Source organism: Convolutriloba macropyga, chromosome 3 (genome assembly GCF_964194025.1).
Source record: "Convolutriloba macropyga chromosome 3, txConMacr16.3, whole genome shotgun sequence".
Lineage (NCBI taxonomy): Eukaryota > Metazoa > Xenacoelomorpha > Acoela > Convolutidae > Convolutriloba > Convolutriloba macropyga.
This window is the reverse complement of record NC_134470.1, coordinates 77326939-77353500: the sequence shown is the minus strand read 5'-3', so window position 1 is coordinate 77353500 and position 26562 is coordinate 77326939. Positions and strand designations below refer to the sequence as shown.

At 37.5% G+C, this 26562-nt stretch overlaps 1 protein-coding gene across 1 annotated transcript in view; it reads left to right on the top strand.

Annotated features, from left to right (window-relative positions):
- LOC142336475 (regulator of nonsense transcripts 1-like) overlaps positions 1–26562 on the top strand; it is a 59179-nt gene that overhangs the window by 24336 nt on the left and 8281 nt on the right. The window contains exons 5-13 of the mRNA XM_075385344.1: positions 402–574; positions 5923–6145; positions 15398–15638; positions 16137–16277; positions 17584–17787; positions 18119–18476; positions 20619–20736; positions 21064–21406; positions 24394–24621. Of these exons, the coding sequence (XP_075241459.1) occupies positions 402–574; positions 5923–6145; positions 15398–15638; positions 16137–16277; positions 17584–17787; positions 18119–18476; positions 20619–20736; positions 21064–21406; positions 24394–24621 (2029 nt within the window). The remainder of the gene's footprint in view (positions 1–401; positions 575–5922; positions 6146–15397; positions 15639–16136; positions 16278–17583; positions 17788–18118; positions 18477–20618; positions 20737–21063; positions 21407–24393; positions 24622–26562) is intronic.

The window sequence follows — 26562 nt, the reverse complement described above, 5'->3', positions numbered from 1 at the left end:
TTTCGTTGTGTCTGAGTCAAATATGGAATTGAGTCGTATCTGCTGTTAAATGTAGATTTTCCAACGGATATGTTTCGTTTTGCTTGTAGTAGGCTGGTCAAACTAGTGTAAAAATGTTGCTGGTTTCCAAGCGGTATCGCCTAATTTGCAATACTACTTTTTGTTCAAACCATTCTAGCTTCGTTAACGTTGAACAAGCAAATTTATGTATTAAATTTGCAGTCTTATTTTAATGCAGAATTTACATATGGTTTTTGTTTTCTAAATGTTTTTTTGAATGGCAGCTAGTCAGTAATTTATCAACTGTCAAGATTTTTACTGGACTAGAAGTTTGATGGAGAGTGTTTATAATTGTAGAAAACCGAGCTTAATTGTGCTATTATTCGTACTATTATTCGTAGATACGAAGATGCGTACCAGTACCAGAATATCTTTGGGCCCCTGGTTAAACTTGAATCAGATTATGACAAGCGACTAAAAGAGAGCCAGACACAGGACAACATCATTGTCAGGTGGGATGTGGGACTGAATAAACGAAGAGTGGCCTATTTTGTTCTGCCAGCAGCTGATTCTGGTAATTTCGTCTTGAGCACAACTTTTTATAGCAAATTGTTCTCAGTGATTAGTTAGAAAGATCACATTTATACATTTTAAACATTTTTATTAATATGAAACGTTTCAGAAATTATTGATTTTAACTGTTATAAAACAGCGTATTGAGTTGTTTTGTATGTAGTTCATTTGAATAACAATTGTAGCTCAGTTGTGTCTATTTGTAGCCCTTTTGAAAGAAAAAAAGAATTATATTAAGAATTCACAAAAAGCATGCTTTAAAACTGCTGCTCAAGAAAAGCCGACATTTGAAAAACTGGGCGCTGTAACTTACGTTACTTACCAAACAGCTTTTTTAGGCTAGTATGTATAATCGCACTTGTCACATTTCCTCGATACATGATAAGAACATCTAAATTAAATTATTTGAAGTTGAATTTAATTGAAATCAAAGACTAATTGCTGATGAAAGAGCGTTCACATCTCGGATCGTGAGAAATGAGGCATCTCGGGAATATCTCAATACTTGAGAGCGAATTTCGCAGAATCAAGTTATAGGCAGAGAGAAATTTTGCGCTTGACTGATTTTTTATCTGACCCTTTTGACTTTTCTACCTCAAAAATGGGATAAACATAGGTAGCGGTCGGAGGGCATTAAGTTCTCTCAGAGCCTTTCGGCTTACTTTACTAAGTATGCGATTCATGTTTGACAATTCAGAGATTGACCCCCTCCCCCGAACACCCCCACCCCACTTGACCAATCCCCACCCCAACACATTGTTCCACCTGTAGCCCAGCGCGCTCGAGCCTCCGTTTGCTCCAGTCCTCCCACTTCTGTAGTTAACCCACGCACCTTTAATTAGAGCTAGCCTCCCTAAATCGTAGCTAGTTACTGACGAAGACAACCACTAGCCAGTCGGTTGAGAGCAATTCGCCCTCTGAAAATGACCCAAATTCGATCGTTTTCTCCATCTACCAGGGTTGTTTTCAAATGCCTGCTTGAGATCAGATCTATAACTCAAGCATATTGGGAATTGTTGTCATATTCCCTCTGATAGAATGAAGTTCGAACAGCCCAAAAAGTAAAGATAATTAACCACAGGTTTTAACCACCACAAAAATTGACCAACATAAAATTATATTTCGGTCAAGGCTTCATTACTGTTTCACGTTAAGCAATAAGGTTGTGCAACGGCATTTGTAATTCTCAAATGGTTGAAATCAGGAGGTTGTCAGAAGATCTTGACTTGGATTGGCATCTTCACTTCCTCATTACTTTTCGTTAACAAGTCTCTCCTAACAAAAAATCTCGTCATTTTAATAGCAGACTTTTTAGCTATTACAATGGCAGCGTATGAGATCTATTTATGGAGATTCTTTCACCGGCAAGGAGATTGAAGCATGACAATTAGGACTCTTGCCTATGCTACCGTTTTAATTTGTTACAAATTTGAAACTGTTTGGACATTCTAAGCAGATAAGGCGATGATTCACATAGAAATTTAGCTCCTACCCTTTGTTCGTGAATGTCAAATACACAAATATCAGCAAAAATAATAGGCTGATAACCGATCGAGCTCTGATTCAATTAGCAGTGTTAGTCACACAGTTTTCAAGTTGAACTTTGTAATTAATAGCCGCCCTCATCTTCTCAGCCGGCTATTATTGCGCTCGTATTTTTTTTTTACTTCGTCAAACTTTTTTTCGCTTTACCATTTTGCCGCTTTTTCGACATTTTGCGTGAAATCTTTTTGACTTCTCTAGGATAGTTTTTCTCTTCTCTCATTCTGCTAAAAGTGAATTTGAACATCAGTTGCTAAGCAAAGCAATTCAAAATGAACAGAGTCGGTATAAAAAATTGAAGTCAGAAATGGAAACGGTATAAACCCATAAAGCCCAATTTTAGATGCTCGCTATTTGAATGTCGTTCCTATAAGTCTTAGTTACCACCTCTAATGCTTATTGGTGTTGATAGTAGCCCCTGTAGCCTCTCTCTAAGAAACAGAAGTATGTTCAGCTACGAAATGCCATCAAAATAAATCGGACTAAAAAATTTTTTTGTACAAAAATCTTTTTTTTTTTCAATATATTCTATTCGTTCAATCCCAATCATGCTTATTGGAATCAACGGCGGCTTTTTTCCGGCAATCTGCCGGGTATGTTTTCAATTCTGACACTACGTTTTAACTGATATTGAGTTTATCAATCGCTCTCAAACAAAGTCTGTTGCGGTTATACTAGTGATGTGGTCTTTTTAATTAATTTTGAACGAAGTTCATAGCAAGTATTGTAAACGTGTTGGTCTTTTTTTATGCAAATTTTTTGCTTGACCATTTTTTGCTCTTCTGCTAGAACATTCTTTGAATTTTCAATTGACTTTTTCACGCTTTCGTTCTTCATTTTTGAGTGATCGCTATTGCTCTCACTCCGAAGTAAAGCTTGTTGCTAATATAAAGTTGGTTGCAGCATAGAAAAAATAAGGGGCAAATAACAGTCGGCAGAGCATATGTTTATAAAGCGGGAGGTCAATGGTTCGAATCACGGTGTGGGACAATGTTTTTCCATCGTTCGTTAGCCTGTTTTTGCCTGTCGTTCGATAGCAATTCTCCCGACATTAGTCGGTTTATGTTAAATTTTCAATTGCTCTCGTAGAGAAGCGATTATTGTAAACGTGTTTTTTTGACCGTTTTGACTTTTCGAGTGACTTTACGCCCTTGACTTTTTGCGGTTCGCGTGATCTAAAATTCTCGCTCAATCACAATTTCAAGCAGCTGAACTCAATTGGCGGCAATTTAATACTAAAAGTCAATTGAAAAGTGCGCCGAAATCTTAATAGTGGTATATGTTAACCTCTGTGGTTATTTGAGGCCCACTGTTGAACTTCTTAATCCCATTTAGGCCCCCCTCCACCCCCAATCCCCCACTGAAGCAGGCTGCAATTGATTAGAGGTCTCACTAGTCGTTCGAGAGTAATTCTTCCGACGTTTAGTCGGTTATGTTTTTACGACACGACGAAAAGTATTGGTATTCTGCACTATTTTTCGACTCGAATAGGAGTATTGGTTTTCTACAGGTTTTTTTGAGCTAAAGTGAATACTTGAAATTTGACTTTGACTTCGTAGTTTTCGAACATATGTTTATATACCTGTGTTTTCGAACATAGTCTTCGTAGTTGAGTTCTGTTGTAGAACGTTGACTTCTGTTTTAGAACAATGGACTTTAAATGTAGCTTAGTTTTTAATTTATAGTTATTGAAAACTCATGGTAATATGCAAGATGAAAAGGTCATTTCGAGAATTTTTGATCACATTCAAGTCCCTCCAACCTATCTAACCTACCCCTCCCCTCAACTAGTCCCCACCCCACATGCACCTACCCACAGCAAACCTGACCCCCCACACACACCTACCATCCATCATCCTACGCTTATTTCTCACCAAAAACTGATTTATTTCACACTGTACTGCTTTTTTAATAGCCGCCGTCAGCCTCTCAACGGCTATTATTTAGGCACTCTCCTTTTTTTAATTCGCTTTACCTTTTGATAATGTTTTTCGTTTTGATTGAATCACGATTTTCACGTATAACTTCTGACGCACCTCAGTTACTCTTTCAACTGAGTGGATTTTAAATTCTTCCGCGCATTCAATTACGCAATGTGGTGAATACTGTCGAAGTCAAAAGATCAAAATCAGAGACGGGATAAACTGATAAAGCCCGATCATTAAATCATTGAAATTTAGGTTATCAAAGTTAATTAGTGTTTGCGAGCTGACATTGGTATTAAGCTTATTAGCTTTCAGTTTAGAACACTTTTTGACACTGAAAAAACAGAAAAAAATTCGATCGATTCTTCTCTTTTCCGTTTCTGTTTCAATCCCGATGTGCATCAACTGAGTTAACTCTGGCTACTTTCCGGCAATCTGCCGGCTATGTCTTTCTTTCTTTTTTTTCTGAAATAGGTAGGGTTAGATACGAGTTTTCCCGGTATTCTACCGTCTGTCTTTTTTTAGCTAGAGCAAGTTTGTTCATGGCTTGAGTTTCTACTTACTTTGTTTCAAACCTATACCTGTGTTTTTGATTGTTGACTTCTGTTTTCGAACATTGGACTTCAGCAGTAGCTTAGCTTGTAATGTATAGTAATTAGGAACTGCTGATTATATTCAAGGTGGAGAGATCATTTTGAGATTTTTAAAATCCTATGTAAGTCACCCCTACGTATCTGAACTACCCAGCTCCCCCCCCCTTACCACCCCCACCTACCTACCTGCAGAGTTAGGTTAGATTGTAAGGCACGGCGCTTCGAGTTGTTTCCGTCATTCTACCGGCTGACTTTTTTTGTCCATGGCTTGAGTTTTAATTTCTTTCGTTTCAAACATTTACCTCTGTTTTTGGTTGTCAACTTCTGTTTTCGGACTTCAACAGTATTTTGGTTTGTAATGTATAGTAATTAGGAACTGCTGATAATATTCAAGGTGAAGGGATCATTTTGAGATTTTTTGATCCTATATAAGTCACCCCTACGTATCTAAACTACAGAACCCCCACCTGCCACCCCACCTACCTACCTGCAGGGTTAGGTTAGAGATTGTAATGCACGACGGTTCGAATTGTTTCCGGTATTCTACCGGCTATGTTTTTAAATGCGATTTTTCGCGTGACCAGCTTTTCGTCTGACCCTTTTGACTTCTCGTTCTCAAAAACAGGACCAACAAGTAACGCCTGGAGGGCATCAAGTATCTGAGCAGCTCTTTTAGAGCCGTACGCCCTACTAGTCTCTATGAATGCGATAATCCGAAACTCTTCAAGATATAATTTCATACTGTGAAGGGTGGTTCTTATTCTTTCAATTGCCCCCATCCCCAAAAAGTTCCCCGTCCACGCTCCTTCGACTGGCCAACTGGTGATTTAGACCCTTCTTTGCAGCCCTCCCCTCCCCCACTGAGTACTTGACCCCCTTCTCCTCCAACGCTTGATTCCCCCCCCCCCTACGCTCACCCCCTAATGCTAGCATCTAACCCAAGTCACTCCCCTCTTTCACCACCTCCCCCTCCCCGTCCACCCTCCTCCACCAGTCGATTTAGATTCCCATCATCCTTACTCGCTCACGCCCCATATCCAACCCGAGACCCATTCCGCTCCCCCCCCCCCTGATGCACGCTCTAATGATAGCATCCCTAAGCCTCAGGTGGTTACTAACGAAACCAATTGCTCGCCGGTCGTTTGAGAGCAATTCACCCGACGTTAGTCGGTTGTTATCCTATGTTTAATACAAAAAAGTTAATACGTAATGTTAATTACAAAAAATTGTTCGCATTGTTTTGCCGTCATTTCTTGTGAGCATGTTCTAGGTTTTCTGTTGCTTTTCAGCGTTCTACGAGATGCGCCTTATGCAGGGCGATGAGCTGCGCATGGCTTACAAGGGTGAGCTGCACAAGCACTGGAAGGGAGAGGGACACGTGATCAAAGTGCCCAATAACAATGGAGATGAGATTGGAGTTGAGTTGCGCAGGGCTCACGGGGAGATGCCTCCTCTGCATGTTACACACAATTATTCTGTTGAGTTCGTCTGGAAGTCGACTTCTTTTGACAGGTGAGAATATATGCAATATAATGCAATAAAAGAATGATTTCATTATTATAGCTGCGAAGCTGTAAGCTGAGCGTAGCAAGATTGCGGTGCTCTTGGTTTTTTGTTTTGTCGTCTCACGTTCCATTTTCGTTTTACATTTGTTCTGGAATATTCTGTCTCGTCACTGCTTAAATGTTTTTTTGCGCTTGATTTCACGCTTTCTGCGTGACCTAAATTGCGGTTATTTAGAAGTTGTCTGTTGCTAAAACAAAGTTGATTGTAAGAAAAATGATTGTTTGGTCCGGCAGCCGAGTGGTTAAGGCGACTGGCTGGTAATCAGCAGATCGGCCGTTCGAGCCGCGGCAGTGAAACGTTTTTTTTGCACCCAAAGAAACCTTAGAATTAAACTTGTAAGTTTTATAGGCGGCGGCGATAACTTCAAATCAACTCACTTCCGTATCTTTTTCCATCTGTATTTTACGGCACGCAAGTCTATTTCGCAGCTATTCCGGCAATCTGCCGGCTGTTTGAATTCAATATTTATTGACAAATTTAGAATCGGGTGAAAATTTGCCAATCTGTTTATGGAAATTAATGCCAAAATGTAATTTGCGGTCATCTATATTTTTATCTGTGGTTATATTTTCGAAAATATCTATATATAAGTTCAACGTCGACAGAGATCCACTGAACACCATGTTTAAGGGCCTATCTGAACATGTTTTAACGGCCCTTAAACATGGTTTTCTGAGAAAGCGACTGACAACAGTCGGGTTTGAACCTGGGTCTTGGGGTTGAGAAGCGGAAGTGCAATGGGTTGAGCTAAGGAGCAGGTGAGGCACGTATTTTATCGGGAGTTTTGTCAATTAACGTCGCATGCGTTTCTCCTTTTTTCCATTTCGCTCCTTTTTGCACACATTTTTTTGCTCCATGTTTTTCCTCCTGTGACCATATATCTATTTCTATATATTAAACGTAATTCGAAAACCTGTTCCACCGTGTTTAAGCTCTTAATCTTCAGATGTTTTAAGGCCTCTTAAAGATGCAGAAAAGCGTCTTGTATGCATTTTGATAAAGGTCAATGACCGAAAAGCTGCGTGTGCCAAAAGGGTCAACGAACAAATAACTTCGGATGCAAAAATAGGTCATTGACCAAAAAGCTGCCAATGACCGAAAAACTGCGTGTGCCAAAAGGGTCAACGACCAAATAACTTCGGATGCAAAAGTAGGTCCTTGACCGAAAAACTGCTAATACGAACTGAATCCATTTATTACACGAAAATAGTCCTTGAATGATATGTGCTGATGCATCACTGGTGTTGACAAAATAAAGATTCTCTAAGTAAAGGTCAATTACTGAAATGAAATCGAAGATAGAAAATTGTCCGTTTAAGATGAGATTTTAGATAGCTAGGTAGTAAGGCCGTAGTGGCAAGCTTTTGTGTTATGTTTTAAAATTCTCCGTAACATAGATTGATGCGATTCTTCTAAGCGGAATTTATTACGCAAAATGTTTGTGTGACCGATTTGGTTTTTCAATACATATATTGCTTCACTTTTTTCAATTTTGTTTAATGCTTTTTTGAGACTGAGTTCAAACAAAATTGAAAAAAGTGAAGCAAAAGATCATTTAAAAAACCCAATCAGTCACCCGAACATCTTACGTATTAACTTCTGATGAGAAGAATCTTATCAATCTATGTTATAGAGATTTTTAAAACGTTACACAAAAATTTGTCACTGCGGCATTACTATCTAGCTAATTAAATTAACCTTATATGGACAATTTTCTATCTTCGATTTCATTTCGGTAATTAAACTTCACTTGAAGAAAACCTGAAGAAAACATTGAAAAAACTTGAAAAAAGAAAAGGAGAGAAAAGACAAAGCGAAAGAGGAGAAAAGAGAGGCACAAAGGGAGCAAAAAAGACGAAAGAGAGAAAAGGAAAGAAACAAAATAGAAAAGAAACAAAGAAATACAGAAGGAAAAAAAGAGAAACGAAAGAGAAGAAAAAAAGGCAGAAAATGAACTGTAAAAAACAACAGAAAGAGAAAAAGACAGAAAAGAAAGAGAAACGAAAGAGAGAAGTTCTTCCGAGAGTCAAAAGCAAAACCCGAACAAATGCTTCGCAGCCTAACTTCATTTGCACTAATGAAACTGACAAATGATGGTTTTGACTCTAGAATGGTTTTGGTTTTGACTCTAGGAAGATCTTTGCTCTCTTTTCTCGTTCTTTTCTGTCTTATTTCTTTTGTTTACTGTTCTTTTTCTTTGCCTTTTTTTCTTTCATATCGCTTGCTTTCTTACTTTCTGTATTTCTTTTTTTTAATAGCCGCACAGCGATAGCTGGGGCTATTATTGGCCTTCTCTTGGTTTTTTTATTTCGTCGTCATGATTTTTGTTACGACCGTATGACGTCACAGCCACTTTTTGTTCATTCGTTCATGCAATTTCAACTGAATTGCATGTGTGGCGTCATTTTTCGCTGTCAGTGGAGCGAGTTTTTTTGTTCATGCGCGTGATTAAATTTTTGGTCACAATTGACTTACCTCACTCTCAAAAATGACTTCCTCACTTTGAAATTGATTTTTATTTACTTTAATTCAAAGAGATAAGGTCAAATGGGTGTGTTTCACTCTAATTGAAGGTTATTTGAGATCAGCTAATAGAGGCAGCAATGAATTATACAGATTTTTAATCAAAATATAACAGATCAGCCTTCAATGAAAAGACAAATTTTTTTGGTCCGTCTTTTTCACTGTTTTTTTAGACTGCCGATCTACGGATCTATTGCGGCTATTTTCTGGCAATCTGCCATCTACGTTTTACTTTTCGTTTCTCTTTCTTCTTTTTTGCTCCCTTTCGTTTCTTTTCTCTTCTTTCTCTTTCTTTTGTCTTTTTTTTTTCTTTTTTGCTTTTGTCTCTTTCTTTTCCGTCCCGTTTTTTTAGTTCGTCGGTTTCTTTTTAAAAGCTGTACAGCGATAGCTGGAGCTATTTTTGGCCTTCTCTTGTTTTTTTTTATTTCGTCGTCGCGATTTTTGTTGCCACCATATGACGTCACAACCACTTCAAATTTGCTTTTTGTTCATTCGTTCTTGCAGTTTCATCTGAAGTGCGTGCGTGACGTCATTTTTCGCTCTTAGTGGAGCGAGTATTTTGTTCATTCGCGTGATTAAAATTTTGGTCACACTTGACTTACCTCACTCTCAAAAATGACTTCCTCACTTTGAAATTGGCTTTTTAATTTAATTCAGAGATAAGCTGAAATGGGTGTGTGTCACTCTAAATGAAGGTTATTTGAGAGGAGCTAATACAGGCAGCAAAGACTTGTTCAGATTTTTAATCAAAATATAACATATCAGCCTTCAATGAAAAGACGATTTTTTTGGTCTGTCTTTTTTACTGATTTTTTGCGACTGCTGAGCTACGAAGCTATTGTGGCTATTTTCTGGTAATCTGCCAGCTATGTTTCTCTTTTGGTGGTCTTTTGTGTTTTCACTCTTTCATTTCTGTTGTTCGCCGCTCCCCCTCCCCCTCTCTCACTCTGTCTTATTTCTCTTCTTTTCTCTATTATTTTTCTTTTCTTCTTTGCGTTTCTGTCTTTCTCTTCTTTCTTTTCTGTTTTTTTTTGTTGTTCTTTTCCGCCTTTATTTTCTATTTTTCAGTTCTTCTGCCTTCATTTTCTCTTCTTTTTTGCACTCTTTCGTCTCTTCTTTCTCTCCTGTCTTTTTCTCTTTTCTCTTCCTTGGTTTTGCTTTTCTCTTTTTTTTCTGATTTACTGTTTTATTTTTTCCCTTTCATTGGTCCTTTTTCGTGTTTTCTTTTCATTTCTCTGTTTTTCTCATCTCTCTCTCCTTTTTTTACATCTCTTGCTTTTTCTTTTCGGTCCTTCGTTTTTGCTTTTCTCTTCTCTTTCTTTTCTTTTTTCTCTTTTTTCTGTTCTTCGTTTCTGCCTGTTCTTTGTTTCTTTACTCTCTCTTTCGTTTTTCTTTTCGCTTTGTTTTCTCTGTTCTCTTTCTCTTCTATTCGTTTTCTGCCTTCGTTTTGTCTCTTCCTTTTTGCCCTCTCTCTCTCTCTCTCTCTCTCTCTCTCTCTCTTCTTCTCTTTCTCCCCTGTCTTACTTTTGGTTTCTCGGTTTCTTTTCTCTTTCCTTGGTCCTTTTTGTGTTTTCTCTTTCATTTTTTACTGTCTCTCTCTCTCTCCTGTCTTTTTTTACCTCTCATATTCTTTCTATTCTTTCATTGCTTTTCTTTTTTTCTCTTGCTTTTTCCTGTGTCTCGTTTCTGTCTTTCTCTTCTCTTTTTCTTTTTTTTTCTTTTTTTCTTTTCTGCCTTTTCTATTTTTCCTTTCTCTTTCTTTTCCGTCGTTCTTTTCTCTTTATTTTCTTCACTACTCTTTTTTTCTGTTCTTTTTATTCTCTTTTCCTTTCCACTCTTTCGTCTCTTCTTTCTCCCCTTTCTCTTTTCCTTGGTTTTGCTTTTCTCTCTTTTTTTTCTGTTTTACTGTTTTTGTTTCTTTTTTCTCTTTCATTGGTCCTTTTTGTGTTTTCTTTCATTTCGCTGTTTTTCATCTCTCTCTCTCTCTCTCTCTCTCTCTCTCTCTCTTTCTCTTGTTTTACATCTCTTGCTTTTTTTCCCGTCTTTCGTTTCTGCCTTTCTTTTCTTTTTCTCTTCTCTTTTTTTCTTTTCCTCTTTTCTGCTTTTTCTATTTTAATTCTTTTCTCTCTTTTCCGTCTTTCTTGTTTCTTTCTTTTCTATTCTCTTTTCCGTTCTTTTTCTTCGGCCTACTTTTCTCTTTATTTTTTGCTCTTTTCTCTTCTTTATCTTTTCTCTCCTTTTTTGCTTTTCTCTCTTTGTTTGGTCTTTTTTTGTTTTTTCCCTTTCAATTATCTGTTTTTCCATTCGCTCTCTTCTGTCTTCTTATCTCTCCCTTTCTTTCTTTCTCTCTGTATTTTTTCTCTCTCTTTTTTTGCTGTTCTTTTCTGCCTTTATCTTCTATTTTTCAGCTCTTCTGACTTCATTTTCTCTTCTTTTTTTTGTACTCTTTCGTCTCTTCTTTCTCTCCTTTCTCTTTCTCTGTTCTCTTCCTTGGTTTTGCTTTTTTCTCTTTTTTGTTTTGACTGTTTTAGTTTTGTCCCTTTCATTGGTCCTTTTTCGTGTTTTCTTTCATTTCTCTGTTTTTCTCATCTCTCTCTCTCTCTCCCCTGTTTTTTACATCTCTTCCTTTTTCTTTTCGGTCTTTCGTTTTTGCTTTTCTCTTCTCTTTCTTTTCTTTCTCTTTATTTCTGTTCTTCTTTTCTGCCTGTTCTTTTTTTCTTTACTCTTTCGTTTTTCTTTTCGCTTTCTTTTCTCTGTTCTCCTTCTCTTCTATTCGTTTTCTCCTGCCTTCCTTTTGTCTCTTCCTTTTTGCTCTCTCTTTCTCTCTCTCTCTCTCTCTCTCTCTCTCTCTCTCCTTTTTTGCTTCTCTTTCTTCTCGGTCTTACTTTTGGTTTCTCGGTTTCTTTTTTCTCTTTCATTGATCCTTTTTGTGTTTTCTCTTTCATGTTTTTACTGTCTCTCTTTCTCTCTCTCTCTCTCTCCTGTCTTTTTCACCTCTCCTTTTCTTTCTTTGCTTTTTTTTCCTCTTGCTTTTCTCTTTCCTGTGTCTCGTTTCTGCCTTTCTCTTCTCTTTTTCTCCTTTTTTTCTGTTTTTCTTTCTGCCTTTTCTATTTTTCTCTTTCTTTTCCGTCGTTCTTTTCTCTTTTCTTCACTATTCTTTTTTTCTGTTCTTTTTCTTATTTTCTTTTATTTTGCACTCTTTAGTCTCTTCTTTCTCTCCTTCCTCTTTTCCTTGGTTTTGCTTTTCTCTCTTTTTTTTCTGTTTTACTGTTTTAGTTTTTCTATTTCATTAGTCCTTTTTGTGTTTTCTTCCATTTTTCTGTTTTTCATCTCTCTCTCTCTCTCTCTCTTTCCCTTTTTTTTTTACTTCTCTTGCTTTTTTTCTGTCTTTCGTTTCTGCCTTTCTTTTCTTTTTGCTCTTATTTTTTCTGTTCCTCTTTTCTGCTTTTTCAATCCTTTTGATTCTTTTCTAATTTTTTAACATTTTTAATTCTTTTCTCTCTTTTCCGTCTTTCTTTTTTCTTTCTTTCCTAATCTCTTTTCTGTTCTTTTTCTTCTGCCTACTTTTGTCTTTATTTTTTGCTCTTTTCTCTTTATCTTTTCTCTCCTTTTTTGCTTTTCTCTCTTTGCTTGGTCTTTTTTTGTGTTTTCTCTTTCAATTATCTGTTTTTCCATTCGCTCTCTTCTGTCTTTTCTCTCTTTCTTTTCTATTTTTTCGGCCGCTCTTTTCTGTTTTTTTTCTATCCTCCTCCCTCTTACTTTTCTCTTTCTTTTCTATGCTGTTCTCTCTTTCCTCTTGCTTTTTTTCCGTCTTTCGGTTCTGCTTTTCTCTTCACTTTCTGTTCTTTTTTTCTTTTCGTCTTTTCTGCCTCTTTATTCTGTTTCTTTACTCTTTCTTTTTCGTTTTTCTTTTCGCTTTCTTTATTCTGTTCTCTTTCTCTTCTGTTCGCTTTCTTCTTCCTTTCTTTTCTCTTCCTTTTTGCTCTCTCTCTCTCTCTGTCTCTTTTCTTTTTTTCGCCTCTCTTTCTTCTGTCTTACTTTTTCTTTTTTGGTTTCTCGGATTTTTTTCTCCTTCATTGGTCTGGTTTGTTATTTCTCTTTCATTTTTTTCCTGTCTCGTTCTCTCTCTCTCTCTCTCTCTCTGTCTTTTTTACCTCTCCTTTTCTTTCTATTCTCTTTGCTTTTCCTTTTTCTCTTGCTTTTCCTTTTCTGTCTCTCATTTCTGCCTTTTTCGTCTCTTTGTTTTCTCCCTTTTTTCTGTTCTTTTCTGCCTTTTCTATTTTTTCTTTCTCTTTCTTTTCCGCCGTTCTTTTCTCATTTTTCTTCAGTAGTCTTTCTTTTCTGTTCTTTTTCCTCCTTTTTTGCTCTTTGTCGTATCTCATTCTCTTCTTCTTTTTCTTCTTTTCTTTGTTTTTCTCTTTTTTTCTGCCTTTCTTTTCTTGCTGGTTTCGGAGTTTTTTCTCTTTCAATGGTCGTTTCGGTTTTGGTCTCTTTTTTAGTTTCTCAGTTTCTTTTTCATTGGTCTTTTTGTGTTTTCCCTTTCAATTCTTTGTTTCTCTCTCTATCTCTCTTTTGTCTTTTTACCTCTCCTTTTCTCTCTTTCTCTTCTTTATTTTTGTTCTATTTTCTGTCATTTTTTTCTCCTCTCTCTTCCTTTTCTGTCTCTTTTCTATTTTTTTCTTTTCTGCTTTTTTCTGCCTTGCTTTTTTCTATTTTCTGTCTTTTTCGTTTCTCTTTGGTTTCTGAAACGTTTTTGTTTTTCTGGCATTTTTTGCTTTTGTTTTCTTTCTGTCTTTCTTTTTATCGCTTTTCTGTTCTTTTTTATTTTTTTCTTTTGTTTCTTCCTTTTTCTTCATTTCTTTTCTTTTGTTCTTTGTTTTCTCGCTGTATTTTCTGTTCGTTCTGTTCTGTATTTCTTCCGTCTTATCTCTTCCGTTTCTTTCTTTTTCTGTCTCTCTTTTCTGTCTTTTTCCTCGCTTACATTTCTCTCTTTCCTTTCTGGTCTTTCTCATACCTCTGTCTTTCTTTCCTCTTTTGAGTTTCTTTTTTCTTTATCTCTTTTCTAGCTTTCTGTTCAGTATTTTCTCTCCCTCTTTCATATCCTGTTTTTCTCTCTTGCTCTTCTATGTTTCTGTTCCCCCTTCCTTTTCTCTCTTTTTCTCTCTTTCTTCCGTCTTTTCTTTTTTCTGCCTTTCTGTTTTCTATTTCTTCTGTCTTTTCTCTTCCATTTATGCTTCTTTTTGGCTCTTTTCTGTTTTTTCTCGCCTTTTCTCTTTCCTGTCTTTTCTCTCGTTCTCTTTTCCTCTTTTCTTTCTGTTCTTTTTTTCTTTCTTTTATAGTTTGTTTCTCTCTTTCGGTTCCCTTTCTTTTCTCTTACCTTTCTGTCATCTCTTGCATTTCGTTTTTTTCTGTCTTTTCTCTGTTGCTTTTCTGTTCTTTTTTCCTTTTTTTCTTTTATTCTTTCTTTTCCAGCTTTGTTGTCAGTGTTCTCTCTGCTTCTTTCATGCCATGTTTTTTATCTATATATATTTCTGCTCTCCCTTTCTTCTCTTTCTTTCTCTCTCTTTTTCTCAGTCTTTTCTGTTTTTTTCCTGCCTTTCTTATATATCTTGAATGTTTAAGCTCCTCATCTTTGCTCATTAGACATACAGCTTAACGTTTTACCTGCGTTTAGCTTAGCCACCATGTAGAAGTTCAATATCTGTGTACGTCGTCGCGCCCCTTAAGTTTGCCAGATAGCAAAGCCAAAAAAACTGCTGGTGCTTGGGGTTATATACTAAACCAAACACATCGGTAGCGTAACGCGGTTGCGGAAGGAAACCCCCATGGAAAAAATCCCACTTCATTTTAGATTGGAAATAAACCCCCACTTTACCCCCACAATGAACTGCGCTTCAGCCATGCCTCGTGGGCCATGGCCATGCCTCAGCGGCCCGTGGGAATTGATATGAAACTATCACAACCGAAGAAATTATCACAACCGAAGTTCAATTTTAAAATGGGGGTTTATTTCCTTGGGGGTTTATTTGCTATCTAAAGTTAAATGGTTTTTTCCGTGGGGGTTTATTTTCTAGACCCAGCGTAATATAATACATATGGCTGTTGAACGAGAGGCAGGGTTTCCAGCACAAGGTGGTGCGAAAGCAATCTAATTTTTTTTTAACCTCTTCTTTTAAATGAATTTTTGTGGTGCTTTTGCGGGCCTGCTAGTTACATACTATTTCGGAAGGTCAGAAAGCGAGAAAAAAGTCACATAGTAATTATAAGCATTATTAGGAAATTATCAATGATACGCAATGAGTATTCGCGAGATTCAGAAACGTATCACATAGAATATCAAGAGTAAGCGAACGAGCGAGTGTTTTCCAAAATGCAGCTTCTGGGAATGTTTGAAAACCATGACCCGCTATGTCAATAGAAACCAAAACTTGGATGTTTCATCAAATAACTTTAACTTATTAGTCTAAAGGTGTAAAGAGTTGATATTAGTAGTAGGTGTAAGCGTGTTGTGGTACATACGGGGGGGGGGGGGGCAGTTGTAAAAACTTCTGACCGCCCAGAAAGTGCAATTACCTCCCCCCCCCCCCCCCCGCCCCACTTTATGTACCACAGCACGCTTACCTCTTACATTATTAATAATCACATTTTGTGACGTCGTGTTCGTTTATTTTTCAGAATGCAAGCTGCGATGAAAACTTTTGCTGTAGACATGACATGCGTATCTGAGTTTATATTCCATCGTCTTTTGGGCCATGAGAACTCTACAACAGCCGGAGGGGTCAATTCTCAAGATGCGGACAAAGTGTTCAAACTGAATGTTCCCAAGCGATTCTCTGCACCTGGACTGCCTGAGTTGAATCACAGTCAGGTCAATGCTGTCAAACAGGTGCTGCAGAGACCACTCAGCCTCATTCAGGTTTTGAATATGAACTTTTTCTCATGTTTTTTGGTCCCATTTTTTTGGTCAATTCTCAAAAAATACTTAAGTTGTTTAGCCAAGAATTTCTAGCTGTTATTAAAAATCTGGAAAGAATAATTTAGAGCTAACACTTTACTGGGTTGAAGTATTTTTGTAATAATTTTGGATAATTTGCAAAGATTTTAGATAAAATTCTGGTCATTTTGTATTCCAACTTAGTTAAGCTAAGCGCTTGAGCTTTCAAAAAGTGACGCTGAAATAATTCTTGACATAGATATTTCAAATTTCTCTGTAAATTTCGGTATAAAATGAATGATGTTTTCCGACCCAAGTGTTCCACAATTCATTGCATGCTTTGAAAGCTAATAGATTCTTTTAGAAAATGGAAATTTTTCCCATTCACTGTCCGATTAAAAGCAAAATTAATGGTTAGATGTTCAAATATGTCAAAATTATATGCCTCGCAGTTTGGAAAACTGATTTTCTATTGCGTAGGGACCTCCTGGAACTGGTAAGACTGTGACGTCAGCAACTGTCGTGTTCCATCTGGCTAAGCTGGGACAAGTGTTGGTATGTGCACCCTCCAACATTGCAGTGGACCAACTCTGCTACAAAATACACCTCACTGGTCTCAAGGTATCTTATCTCACTTACTCTACTCTGAACCTTCTATTCTGAACTCTTTATTTAATAGCCGCCCTCATCTTTTCAGCCGGCTATTATTGCGCTCGTATTTTTTACAATTCAAAGAATTTGAATTGTATTGGGGCGCTGTCTTTTTTTTTAAGATCTGTTCACACATTTTCATGATTTTTGAAGTCAAATTGGAGTAGTGATTTTGGTCACGCCGAAACAGGAAATGGAGCGAAAAAGCGAGTGGTTTTGCGGCGTGAAATTTTTTTGCTCTAATTTTAAAGTAGAGCGATAATACGGTGTTTGAACAAAAATTCGCTTTATCGGTAGTGGTTTTTTGTTCACATGCGGCAATTTCACTTTGATTTTTACTGTTTTTTCGATTTTTTTGGATAGGATTTTTTTTAAATGGTTTTTCCAAACCATTCATAGTCCGTTCTAGGTCTAGTTTTCTGTTTAGTCAATGAAAATTCTTTGAATTGTACGTCAGGACTTGTCCTGCTATGTTTTTTTACTTCGTCAAACTTTTTTTCGCTTTACCATTTTGCCGCTTTTTCGACATTTTGCGTGAAATCTTTTTAACTTCTCTAGGCTAGTTTCTCTCTTCTCTCATTCTGCTAAAAGTGAATTTGAACATCAGTTGCTAAGCAAAGCAATTCAAAATGAACAGAGTCGGTATAAAAAATTGAAGTCAGAAATAGAAACGGGATAAACCCATAAAGCCCAATTTTAGATGCCCGCTATTTGAACGTCGTTCCTATAAGTATTAGTTACCTCTCTCTAATGCTTATTGTTATTGATAGTAGCCCCTGTAGCCTCTCTCTAAGAAACAGAAGTATGTTCAACTACGAAATGCCATCAAAATAAATCGGACTTAAAAAAATGTTTTTGTACAAAAATCCGTTTTTTTTTCAATATCTTCTGTTATTTCAATCCCAATCATGCTTATTGGAATCAACGGCGGCTATTTTCCGGCAATCTGCCGGGTATGTTTATAGTTAAAGAAACTTAAGTTGAAGTCTGACAAAAATGTAGTTCGATAAAAAAAATAACAGCACAGGGATTTTTAAAAAGCCATAGGGTTTTGAAGCAACGGGAAAGGCGATAGTTTTTCAATGGGTAGCTCAGTTATCTAAAGGGAAAATAAAATGGGCACTTATAAAATCCACCGGATTAAACCTAAAGCATGGCAATCGCTTCTATCAGGCCGGTGTTTTGTTTTTAGCGACAAAAATTGATTGTATCAAAAAAGAACTAGTAGTTTCTTAATCCAATGATTCAGAAAAACAAGCTTAATTTGTGTCGTCAGGTTGTGAGGCTATGCGCTAAATCACGTGAGGCCATTGATTCGCCAGTTGCCAGCTTGGCTCTACACAACCAGTTGAAGAAGCTGCCGAACAGCAGTGAACTAAGGAAGTTAATACAGCTCAAGGACGAGACTGGTGAGCTCTCGGAGCAAGACGAGAGACAGTACCGATTCCTCAAGAGGGCGGCTGAGAGCGAACTTCTCAAGGTGAGTATTGGAAGCTATTAGAGACCTGACAAGTTAGCTGGACAAGGCGAAGAATTATCTCGTTCGCATTTGTTAAATGTTTTCAAGTTTTTTAACTGGTTCAGATGAGTTGTTATCTTTTTTTATCTGGTAGCTGTTTTGAGATTTTTGAGATAGTTTGTGACTTAATTTTGCAGTTGAGTAGGTTGAGTGGATTAAGACTTTTATGCAGATGAATTAAACATTAGAGCTAATCAAATATTATACAATAAACCACTCGTTGAATTTGTATAAACTTTTCGAAACAGTCTGTTAGCTATCCTCTCGTATCTTAGAACTGCTCTATGTTAAGAGTGCCGATGTTATCTGCTGCACCAGTGTATGTGCTGGCGACCCTCGTCTGGCTAGGTTCAAATTCCGCTCAATCCTAATTGACGAGTCAACTCAGGCCACCGAACCAGAATGCCTGGTCCCTGTAGTATTGGGTGTGAAGCAACTCATCCTGGTCGGCGACCATTGTCAGCTGGGTCCTGTTGTGATGTGCAAGAAGGCAGCCAGCTGTGGTTTGAGTCACTCGATGTTCGAGAGATTGGTGGTGCTTGGAATCCGACCTATCAGACTCCAAGTCCAATACAGAATGCACCCCGCTTTGAGTCTATTCCCATCAAATGTATTTTATGAGGGATCGTTGCAAAACGGAGTCAGTGCTGGTTAGTTAACTAGAAAATAACTTCACTGCTGAAGTTAAATCGTAACTCATATGGGCCCTAGTTTTTTTGTAAAAGAACTGACTTGAAAAAGGCGACTGGGCAACGAGTTCACTGCTACGTCTTATAGTTTAAGTAGCAGCAAAGGGGTCGATGGGGCTATTATTTACCTTTTTGTTTTTAACGACTCGAAGAGGAACATTGGTTTTCATGAGATTTTGTTGTACTGGAAGTACTTTCAAACGGCGTTTTGACCTAAAAGCGAATGAGTAAAATTGTCGTGTGGACTATTTTTTTCTGAGCGAGAAAAGTTTTTTGATCATAGGCTGCTTTCAGTGAATAACTGTTCGACTTTTAAAAGTGTTTTCTGACAGAATGGCGGTTATAGATAACCGTTTTAGCCGTTTATCAACCAACCGGCCCAATTTTGTATGGATTTTGGTTCTTGTGGAATTAATTTTTCGTCGATGCTTTTTTGATGTAACTCGCTGAAATCGATAGCACACCGTTTTTGATACCAATGCGCTTCAAGTTTAAAATGGGCGCATATTTTCAATTTTTAGTTAATTTTTGGCTTTTTTCATTGATTTCTTCATTTTTTTTACTTTAAGCGGACTTATTTTTAAGCAGTGCATATGGCAACAATTTAGTAATTCATGAATTGATTACAGTTGTATATAATAAACTCTAATGCCGTCGTTTGACATTTCAAGTCCCCTTAAGTGAATTTAGCTACCCGATCGGTCCACCCGAATGAAGCATGCTGTAGTAGATTTGATCTCCCACTAGTCGTTCGAGAGCAATTCTTCTGACGTTAGTCGGTTATGTTTCATTTAGTGGTAAGATTTTTTGTTACGACCATATGACGTCACGATCACTTCAAACCCGCTCTTTGTTCATTCGTTCATGTAGTTTCGACTGAATTGCCTACGTGGCGTGATTTTTCACTTTTAGTGGAGCGATTATTTTGTTCATTCGCGGTCTGTTTAATTGCTCTCAAACGAAGTTTTTCGCTTTACAGATTTTTCTCTGTCGCTTTTCACTTTTCGTCCTCAGAAACGGGATAAACAAGTAGCGCCTGGAGGGCATTGAATGGTCGAGTAGCGCTCTAAGAGCCTTACGCCTTACTGGTCTCTAAGTATGCGATTGACCGAGACTGTTTTTGAAGACAATTTTATCATGTGAAGAGTGGTTTTTAATCTTAAAAGTTGCCCCCCCCTCAATCACCCCCTCAACACTCCTCTCGTCCATCGTCCACCAGCTAGGTATTTGAGCCCCCTTATCCAACCCTCTGAGCACCGTTATCTAGCCCTCCTAACCATAACCCCCACCCTCAAAGCTCCCCCCGCCCAAATGCTAGCATCCATAACTCCCTGCGGGCTACTACCGAAGCCAACCGCCTGCCGGTTGTTTAAGAGCAATTCGCCCGACGTTAGTTGGTTATAGTTTTAGTATCTTTTTGAGACTGCAGATCTACAAATTTGTTGCGGCTATTTTCTGGAAATCGCGAGCTAATTTTTAAAGATTGCGAAGGATGAAGAGCTTTATTTACGATGATCGAATTTAGCAATTATTCTTGTTAATAGCCGCCCTCATCTTCTCAGCCGGCTATTATAGCGCTCCTATTTTTTTTTTACTTCGTCGAATAAAAAAATGTTTCGCTTTACCTCATTTTGCCGCCTTTTCAACATTTTGCGTGAAATCTTTTTGACTTCTCTAGGCTAGTTTCTCTCTTCTCTCATTCTGCTAAAAGTGATTTTGAACATCAGTTGCTCAGCAAAGCAATTCAAAATGAACAGAGTCAGTATAAAAAATTGAAGTCAGAAGTAGAAACGGGATAAACCCATAAAGCCCAATTTTAGATGCCCGCTAATTGAACGTCGTTCCTATAAGTCTTAGTTACCATCTCTAATGCTTATTGGTATTGATAGTAGCCCCTGTAGCCTCTCTCTAAAACAGAAGTATGTTCAACCACGAAATGCCATCAAAATAAATCGGACTTAAAAAAATGTTTTTGCACAAAAATCTTTTTTTTTTTCATTATCTTCTGTTATTTCAATCCCAATCATGCTTATTGGAATCAACGGCGGCTATTTTCCGGCAATCTGCCGGGTATGTTTAGAATGTCATTGTATGATGCTTCAGGTGAGCGAAAGAACCCTCAAGTAGATTCCATTTGGCCCAATGGGGAGCTTCCCATGTTCTTCTACAGCTCAACTGGTCAAGAAGAAATTGCTTCTTCTGGAACATCGTACTTGAACAGGTGAATTGACATGAATACAAGAATCTACAAATTTAGACAGGAAACAATACGCAACAATACTGATGTCAGTAGTTTGCCCTTCTGTGCATAAAGCCAACTGGCGTGAAGAGTGCTGTAACCAATTGTTATTTTTGCCCCAAAGTTCTGCTGAAATTATTATATATAATAAATGATATATATAAAAAGTATATAATAACTTCAAATGACGTCATTTGAAGCCTTGGTTAATTTAACCCCCTCCCCCGAATTAAGAAGTCTGTAATAGATTTGAGCCCCCAGTAGTCGTCCGAGAGCAATTCTGACGTTAGTCGGTTATGTTTTGTTTAGAACTGAAGCTGGTTACGTGGAGAAGATTGTCACTCGATTCATGAAGAATGGAGTGAGTCCTGACCAGATCGGAGTCATCACTCCTTATGAAGGACAGAGGGCCTTCATTGTGAGCCACATGCAGTACAATGGAACTGTGAATGCAAAGTTGTACCACGATGTAGAAGTTGCCAGTGTGGATGCGTTCCAGGGTAGAGAAAAGGACTACATTATCCTATCCTGTGTACGGTCCAATGAGCATCAAGGCATTGGTTTCCTAAATGATCCCAGACGTCTAAACGTGGCCTTGACCAGAGCTAAATTTGGGTTGATTGTCGTCGGAAATCCTAAAGTTCTCTCTAAGGTTAGAGAAATTGTTCGGCGGTAACGAGATGGCTCTGATCATAAAATTCAATAGCAGGCATGTTTTTGAACTTCTATTATATTTTCTCCATTTTTGATTACTTCGAAATTTATGAATTCGTCTTTTGACTTCCGAAATTTGACCTGTATAGCCATCGTGGTATTGAAACCGAAATAAAGAAACCTTCACGAAACAAGGAACCTGCTTGCCCGTTTTTGTGAAACTGCACCGGTTAGGTGACTTATCATGATTTTTTTCTCTAATGATTTTTTGCTCGAACTGATAATTAATTGCTCTCAAACGTTTGTAGCAATTATTTTTAGTCGTGTCGGTCTTTTTTATGCAATTTTTCGCTTGACCGATTTTTCGTCTGACGCTTTTGACTTTTCGTCCTCAAAAACGGGATAAACAGGTAGCGCCCAGCGGGCATTAAGTGCTCTTAGAGCCTTTCAGCTCTGTTTCAGCTCAAACTGTTTTGGAGACTTACTTATGGTTTGAAGGGCGGAAGAGAGGTTGAAGACACCCCACTGTTGACCCCCAATCACTATTGCCCCCCCACCGCCCTGTCCCCCATCCCACTGTTGCCCACCACCTACCTCTCCAACAGCTCTCCCGGTGCGACCCCCCCCCCCCCCCACCCCGCCCCCACTTGGGCTACGTTTGAACAACTGATCGCTAAAAACAACGCAAATTTATACTATTTTTCACAATGGTTTTCAAGTTTTTTGAAAATTTTTGTCATTTTTGCGTTCTTTCAGCCCTATGTGTCAGGGAACCTTTTGTAGGGTTTTATAATAGGTTATTGCATAGTTTCTAGTGGTAGTGGAATGGTTTCAACATTTAAACATCACGAATTTAAGCATATCGACAAAACGTGCAAATTTTTTCAATGTTTTTGACATTTATTTTCCATTATTCAAGTTTTTACTGACCCAGGGGCCAGAAAACCTCCTTAAGGGTTTAATAATAACTCTCTAAAAATTCTTTTTAGCCATGGAATAGTTTTAAACTTTTTAATATCAAAAATATTTGCAATTTCGGATAAAATTTTCAATTTTTCTCAAGTTTTTTGAAAATTTTTGTCGGTTTTTGGTTTGCAAAGCCTCAGGAGCCGAGGAACCTCCTCTAGGACTAGAAAATAAATTTTTGTATAGTTTCTAGTTGTAGTGAAATGTTTTTCAAGATTTCAACACCGCGAGTTTTAGCATTTTTTTTTTTACAATACTTCATATTTTCATTTTTTCAGGTTTTTCAGAGAATATTTTCAAAAAATCTCCGTTAGGGTGTGATAATGAGTTACGGGAAAATGTTTTTTGGCCATTGATTGGTTTTCAACTTTTATTATCACAAATTTTATCAGTTTTTTTGCAACTTGCAATTTTCAAGTTTGAATATTATTATCATTTTTTAGGTTTGTCCAGCCTCAAGAGCCACATAACGTCCTCTAGGGTTTGAATATAGGTTACTACATAGCTTCTAGATGTATTGGAATGTTTTTCAAGATTTTTTTATGAGCAATTTTTATAAAATTATTTTCATTTTTATCAAGTTTTTTTTAATCATTTTGAATTTTCTATCAGTTTTCCGGCGCCAGGGTCTTAGGGATCTCCTCCAAGGTTTGATGATAAGCTGTTGCATAGTTTCTATAGTAACTGGAAAGGTTATCAATGTTTTAATGACTCCAGTTTTACCAATTATTTGATAAAATTTACTTTTCTGAAATTTTCGGAAAGTTTTTGCATCTTCGGAGTGTTTGCATCTTTATGAGCCAGTGAAGCTATTTAAAGCTTGAAATAGGGATACTGGATAATCTCTTGAGACAAGGAAACGATTTTGACGATTTTAGTAACTTGAATTGTAGCAAGATTTTGTTAAAATTTGATATTGTTTTCAAAATTTTTGAAATTTTTTTTGTCATTTTCCGAGTTTAACTATGTTACTGGACAACGAAGCTTTTCAAGTCTTGCAGATGGGTTACTTGATATAACTCGAGAGACAAAAAATAGTTTTGAACTTTTTCACTGCAAAATTTGGAAGCTTTTCTTTTAAATTTTGCAATATTTTGCAAATTTTTAAAATCAGTTTTCTTTATTTGCTAATGAACGAGGCTAGAAAACTAAAATTTGAAGAGTCGAATCGAGCGAAAGCTAGCCTCACTAAACCGTGGCTAGCTACTGACGAAGCCGACCGCTCGTTGGTCGTTTGAGAGCAATTCACCCGACGTTAGTCGGTTATGTTTAACATTGTTCAATCACGGGCCGTAGAAACACAGGGACAACTCTGGTCAGGCTAATATCAATTGGAAGCCATCATTTACAAAAAAAGAGAACTTCCGCTTTGTCGAGGAACATCCATCCCTAATTTTTCCTGTAGTTTTTATTCAAAAGTTTCTAGACTAACCCTCCCAGCTTTTAATTTTTTCAGACTAACCTTGCCCAGCTTTAACTCAGCCAGACTCCCGGGATCTATTTTTTTTGTCTATTTATCACTAATTATAGAAATGGCAGCTAGTGCTGCACTGTTGATGTTGAGCAAAACTTTATGCCTGGTAAGACATCTTGAACACTGCTGCGTTTTTACTTTCAAAATCGGGAAATTTCGGGTGATTTGAGTTGTCTTCTTGATTTCGTTTTATCCTCATGGACATATATTGGACTGTATTATCAAGTACGAATTTATTATCTCTACTTGTTTCATATAATAGAATATTTGCTCATGGGACTTGTCTGGCTGGTTTCAATGCCATGCTGGTCGACATAACCGGCAATGCTGAAATATTTGTTTCACACGAATGCAGCACGCACGTTCTCTTATACACGCCCTTCGAAACATAACCCTTTAACTTGTATCCCTTTTAAAACGGTTTAATAGTTTGGATGACATGATTTCACTTTACTTCGTGGTGGTGCATTTTCAAATATTGCAAAAAATTTAACCCTTTCAACATTGTCAACAATTTTGATTCTTAGCAAGTCTTCTGTTTTCAGCAACCTCTGTGGAATCAACTGTTGCACCATTTCAAAGAGAATAAAGTGTTGGTGGAGGGAGCTCTGACTAATTTGAAGCAGAGCATGATGACCTTTGCGAAACCTAAGAAGCTCATGAACATGAACAACCCTGGGGCCAGTTTCATGTCATTTGCCATGTACGATGCAAGAGAGTGGAGTAACCAACCGAGCAGTGCTGGATCGGGCTTTGACAGAGCTGGAAATCAGGTTATCATAGTTCCCAATGAAAAGCGTAATAAAACAGCCCCATTAAGAGTAATTGAAAAATTGGATTTGTTGGGCGGCTTTTTGTCTCCTTAAAATTTGCCTGATCAATATTGGCGCGAAGTTTTCTTTCGTGGTATTTTTCAATTGTCTCCAATTTCAGATCCAATTATTATTTCTTTTTATTTTGATTTTTTGTTAATTACTCTTAAAGTTGAGTGTAGCCTAGTTGCAGTACTCGTGTCTAATTGCTTGCTCTTGTCAATTAATGTTTGTTACCTTGATTTTTGGTCCTACTCTTTGACATCTGGTCCTCAAAAGGGAGGTCAAACACGTAAACGAAGGGCATTAAGCCCCTGAGCAGCTCTTGTTGGGTTTTACTTTTACTATTCTCTAAGAGAACAATTCGCCAAAACTGCTGAGAAAACGTTAACTTTATGGAGTTCAGTTTTTGGAGCGTTGGACTCCTGTCAACACGCCCTTCCCCCGTCACTCAATACTATTTTTCCATGCATATCCCCACGTTCGGTCCTCTTACACCCCCACTAAACTCACGGTCCTCTCCCAACCCTAATACAATCCCTTTTAAATTGATCTCAAAAGAAATCTGTAGCAATGATATTAGTCCTGTTGGGTTTTGTTTTGTTACGCGTCATACTACCGATTTTTCTGACCGATTTTTGTCTGACAACTGAATTTGCGTGATTGTGTTCTTGAGAAACGGAATATACTGGTTAAAGCCCGATGACATTAGGGCAGTAAAATGTTTTTAAGAGATTTAACTAGTGTATAAGTATTCGTTTCACTCACCACAACTGACGAGAAGACTTAAATTAATAATGTGAATGTCAATTCTTGAGTTTTAGTCCCCATACAACACTTCTCCTCCACATTTAGGCACCAACCTCTTTTTCTGCTTGCATGCTACCTTTCACGCTAACCTGTCTAAGTTTAAGCTTACTGAAATAAAGCCAAATCTGCACCAGTTTCAAAGCAATTCGTCCAAACTCAAACAAAAATTGTTTTGCTTTACCTATTTTGTTTTTTTTTTCAAAATTTGGCGGAAAATTCTGATGAAGTCTCTATCTAGTTAAATTTTTCGTTCAATCTATACTTAAGCAGCAGTTGCTCACCAAAGCAATCTGAAATGAACGAAGTAACATCGAAAAACAGAGTTCAAAAAGTGGAAACGGAATAAACCCCGTTCGAAAATAAACAGTGTTTTTCTTATTTCATTAGGTCTGATGCTTATTGATATTAACAATAATCCCTCTATCTTGTCTTTAAGCAGAAGAGACTCTAAGCACCAAGGTCAAATAAAATAACACTTTTTTGGTATTTTTGAGAACTAGCGATTCGTTTTCTTTCAATCACAAGTAGGGGCATGCCAGTCAGTTTGGGCTATTTTCCGGCAATTATTTTTAACTGCTCTCAAACAAAGTTTGTGGCAATTATATTAGTCCTGTATTTTTGTAAAAGTTTTTCGTTTCAATGATTTTCTGTCTGACGCTTTTAACTTTTCGGCCTCGAAAATTCGATAACCTGACAAAGCCTAGAGGGCATTAAGTTTCTCTTAGAGCCTTACGGTTTACAATTCTCTATAGATTTTCAAAACTTTTTAGGAGACAAATTCATGGTATGAAGCGAGGTTGGTTCTTAGCGTTTGACCTCGTTCTTCTCCCACTCCCCTCGTTCACGCTCGTCGAACTATTTCTGCTCGTAATCCCTCACGCACTACCCCCTTCAATTGGATTAAGCTGGTCTCCCTAATCCGCAGCCAGCTACTGACGAAGCCAACCACTAGGCGGTAGTTTGAGAGCGATACGCCCGATCTTAGTCGATTGTTTTTCTTGAATTGTTCATGTCATGAAACATGAACTGGAGAAAAAAATCTAGCTGTTGTGTGGTGCGAAATTTTTCTCGTTTCAAAATAGAGGGGGGGGG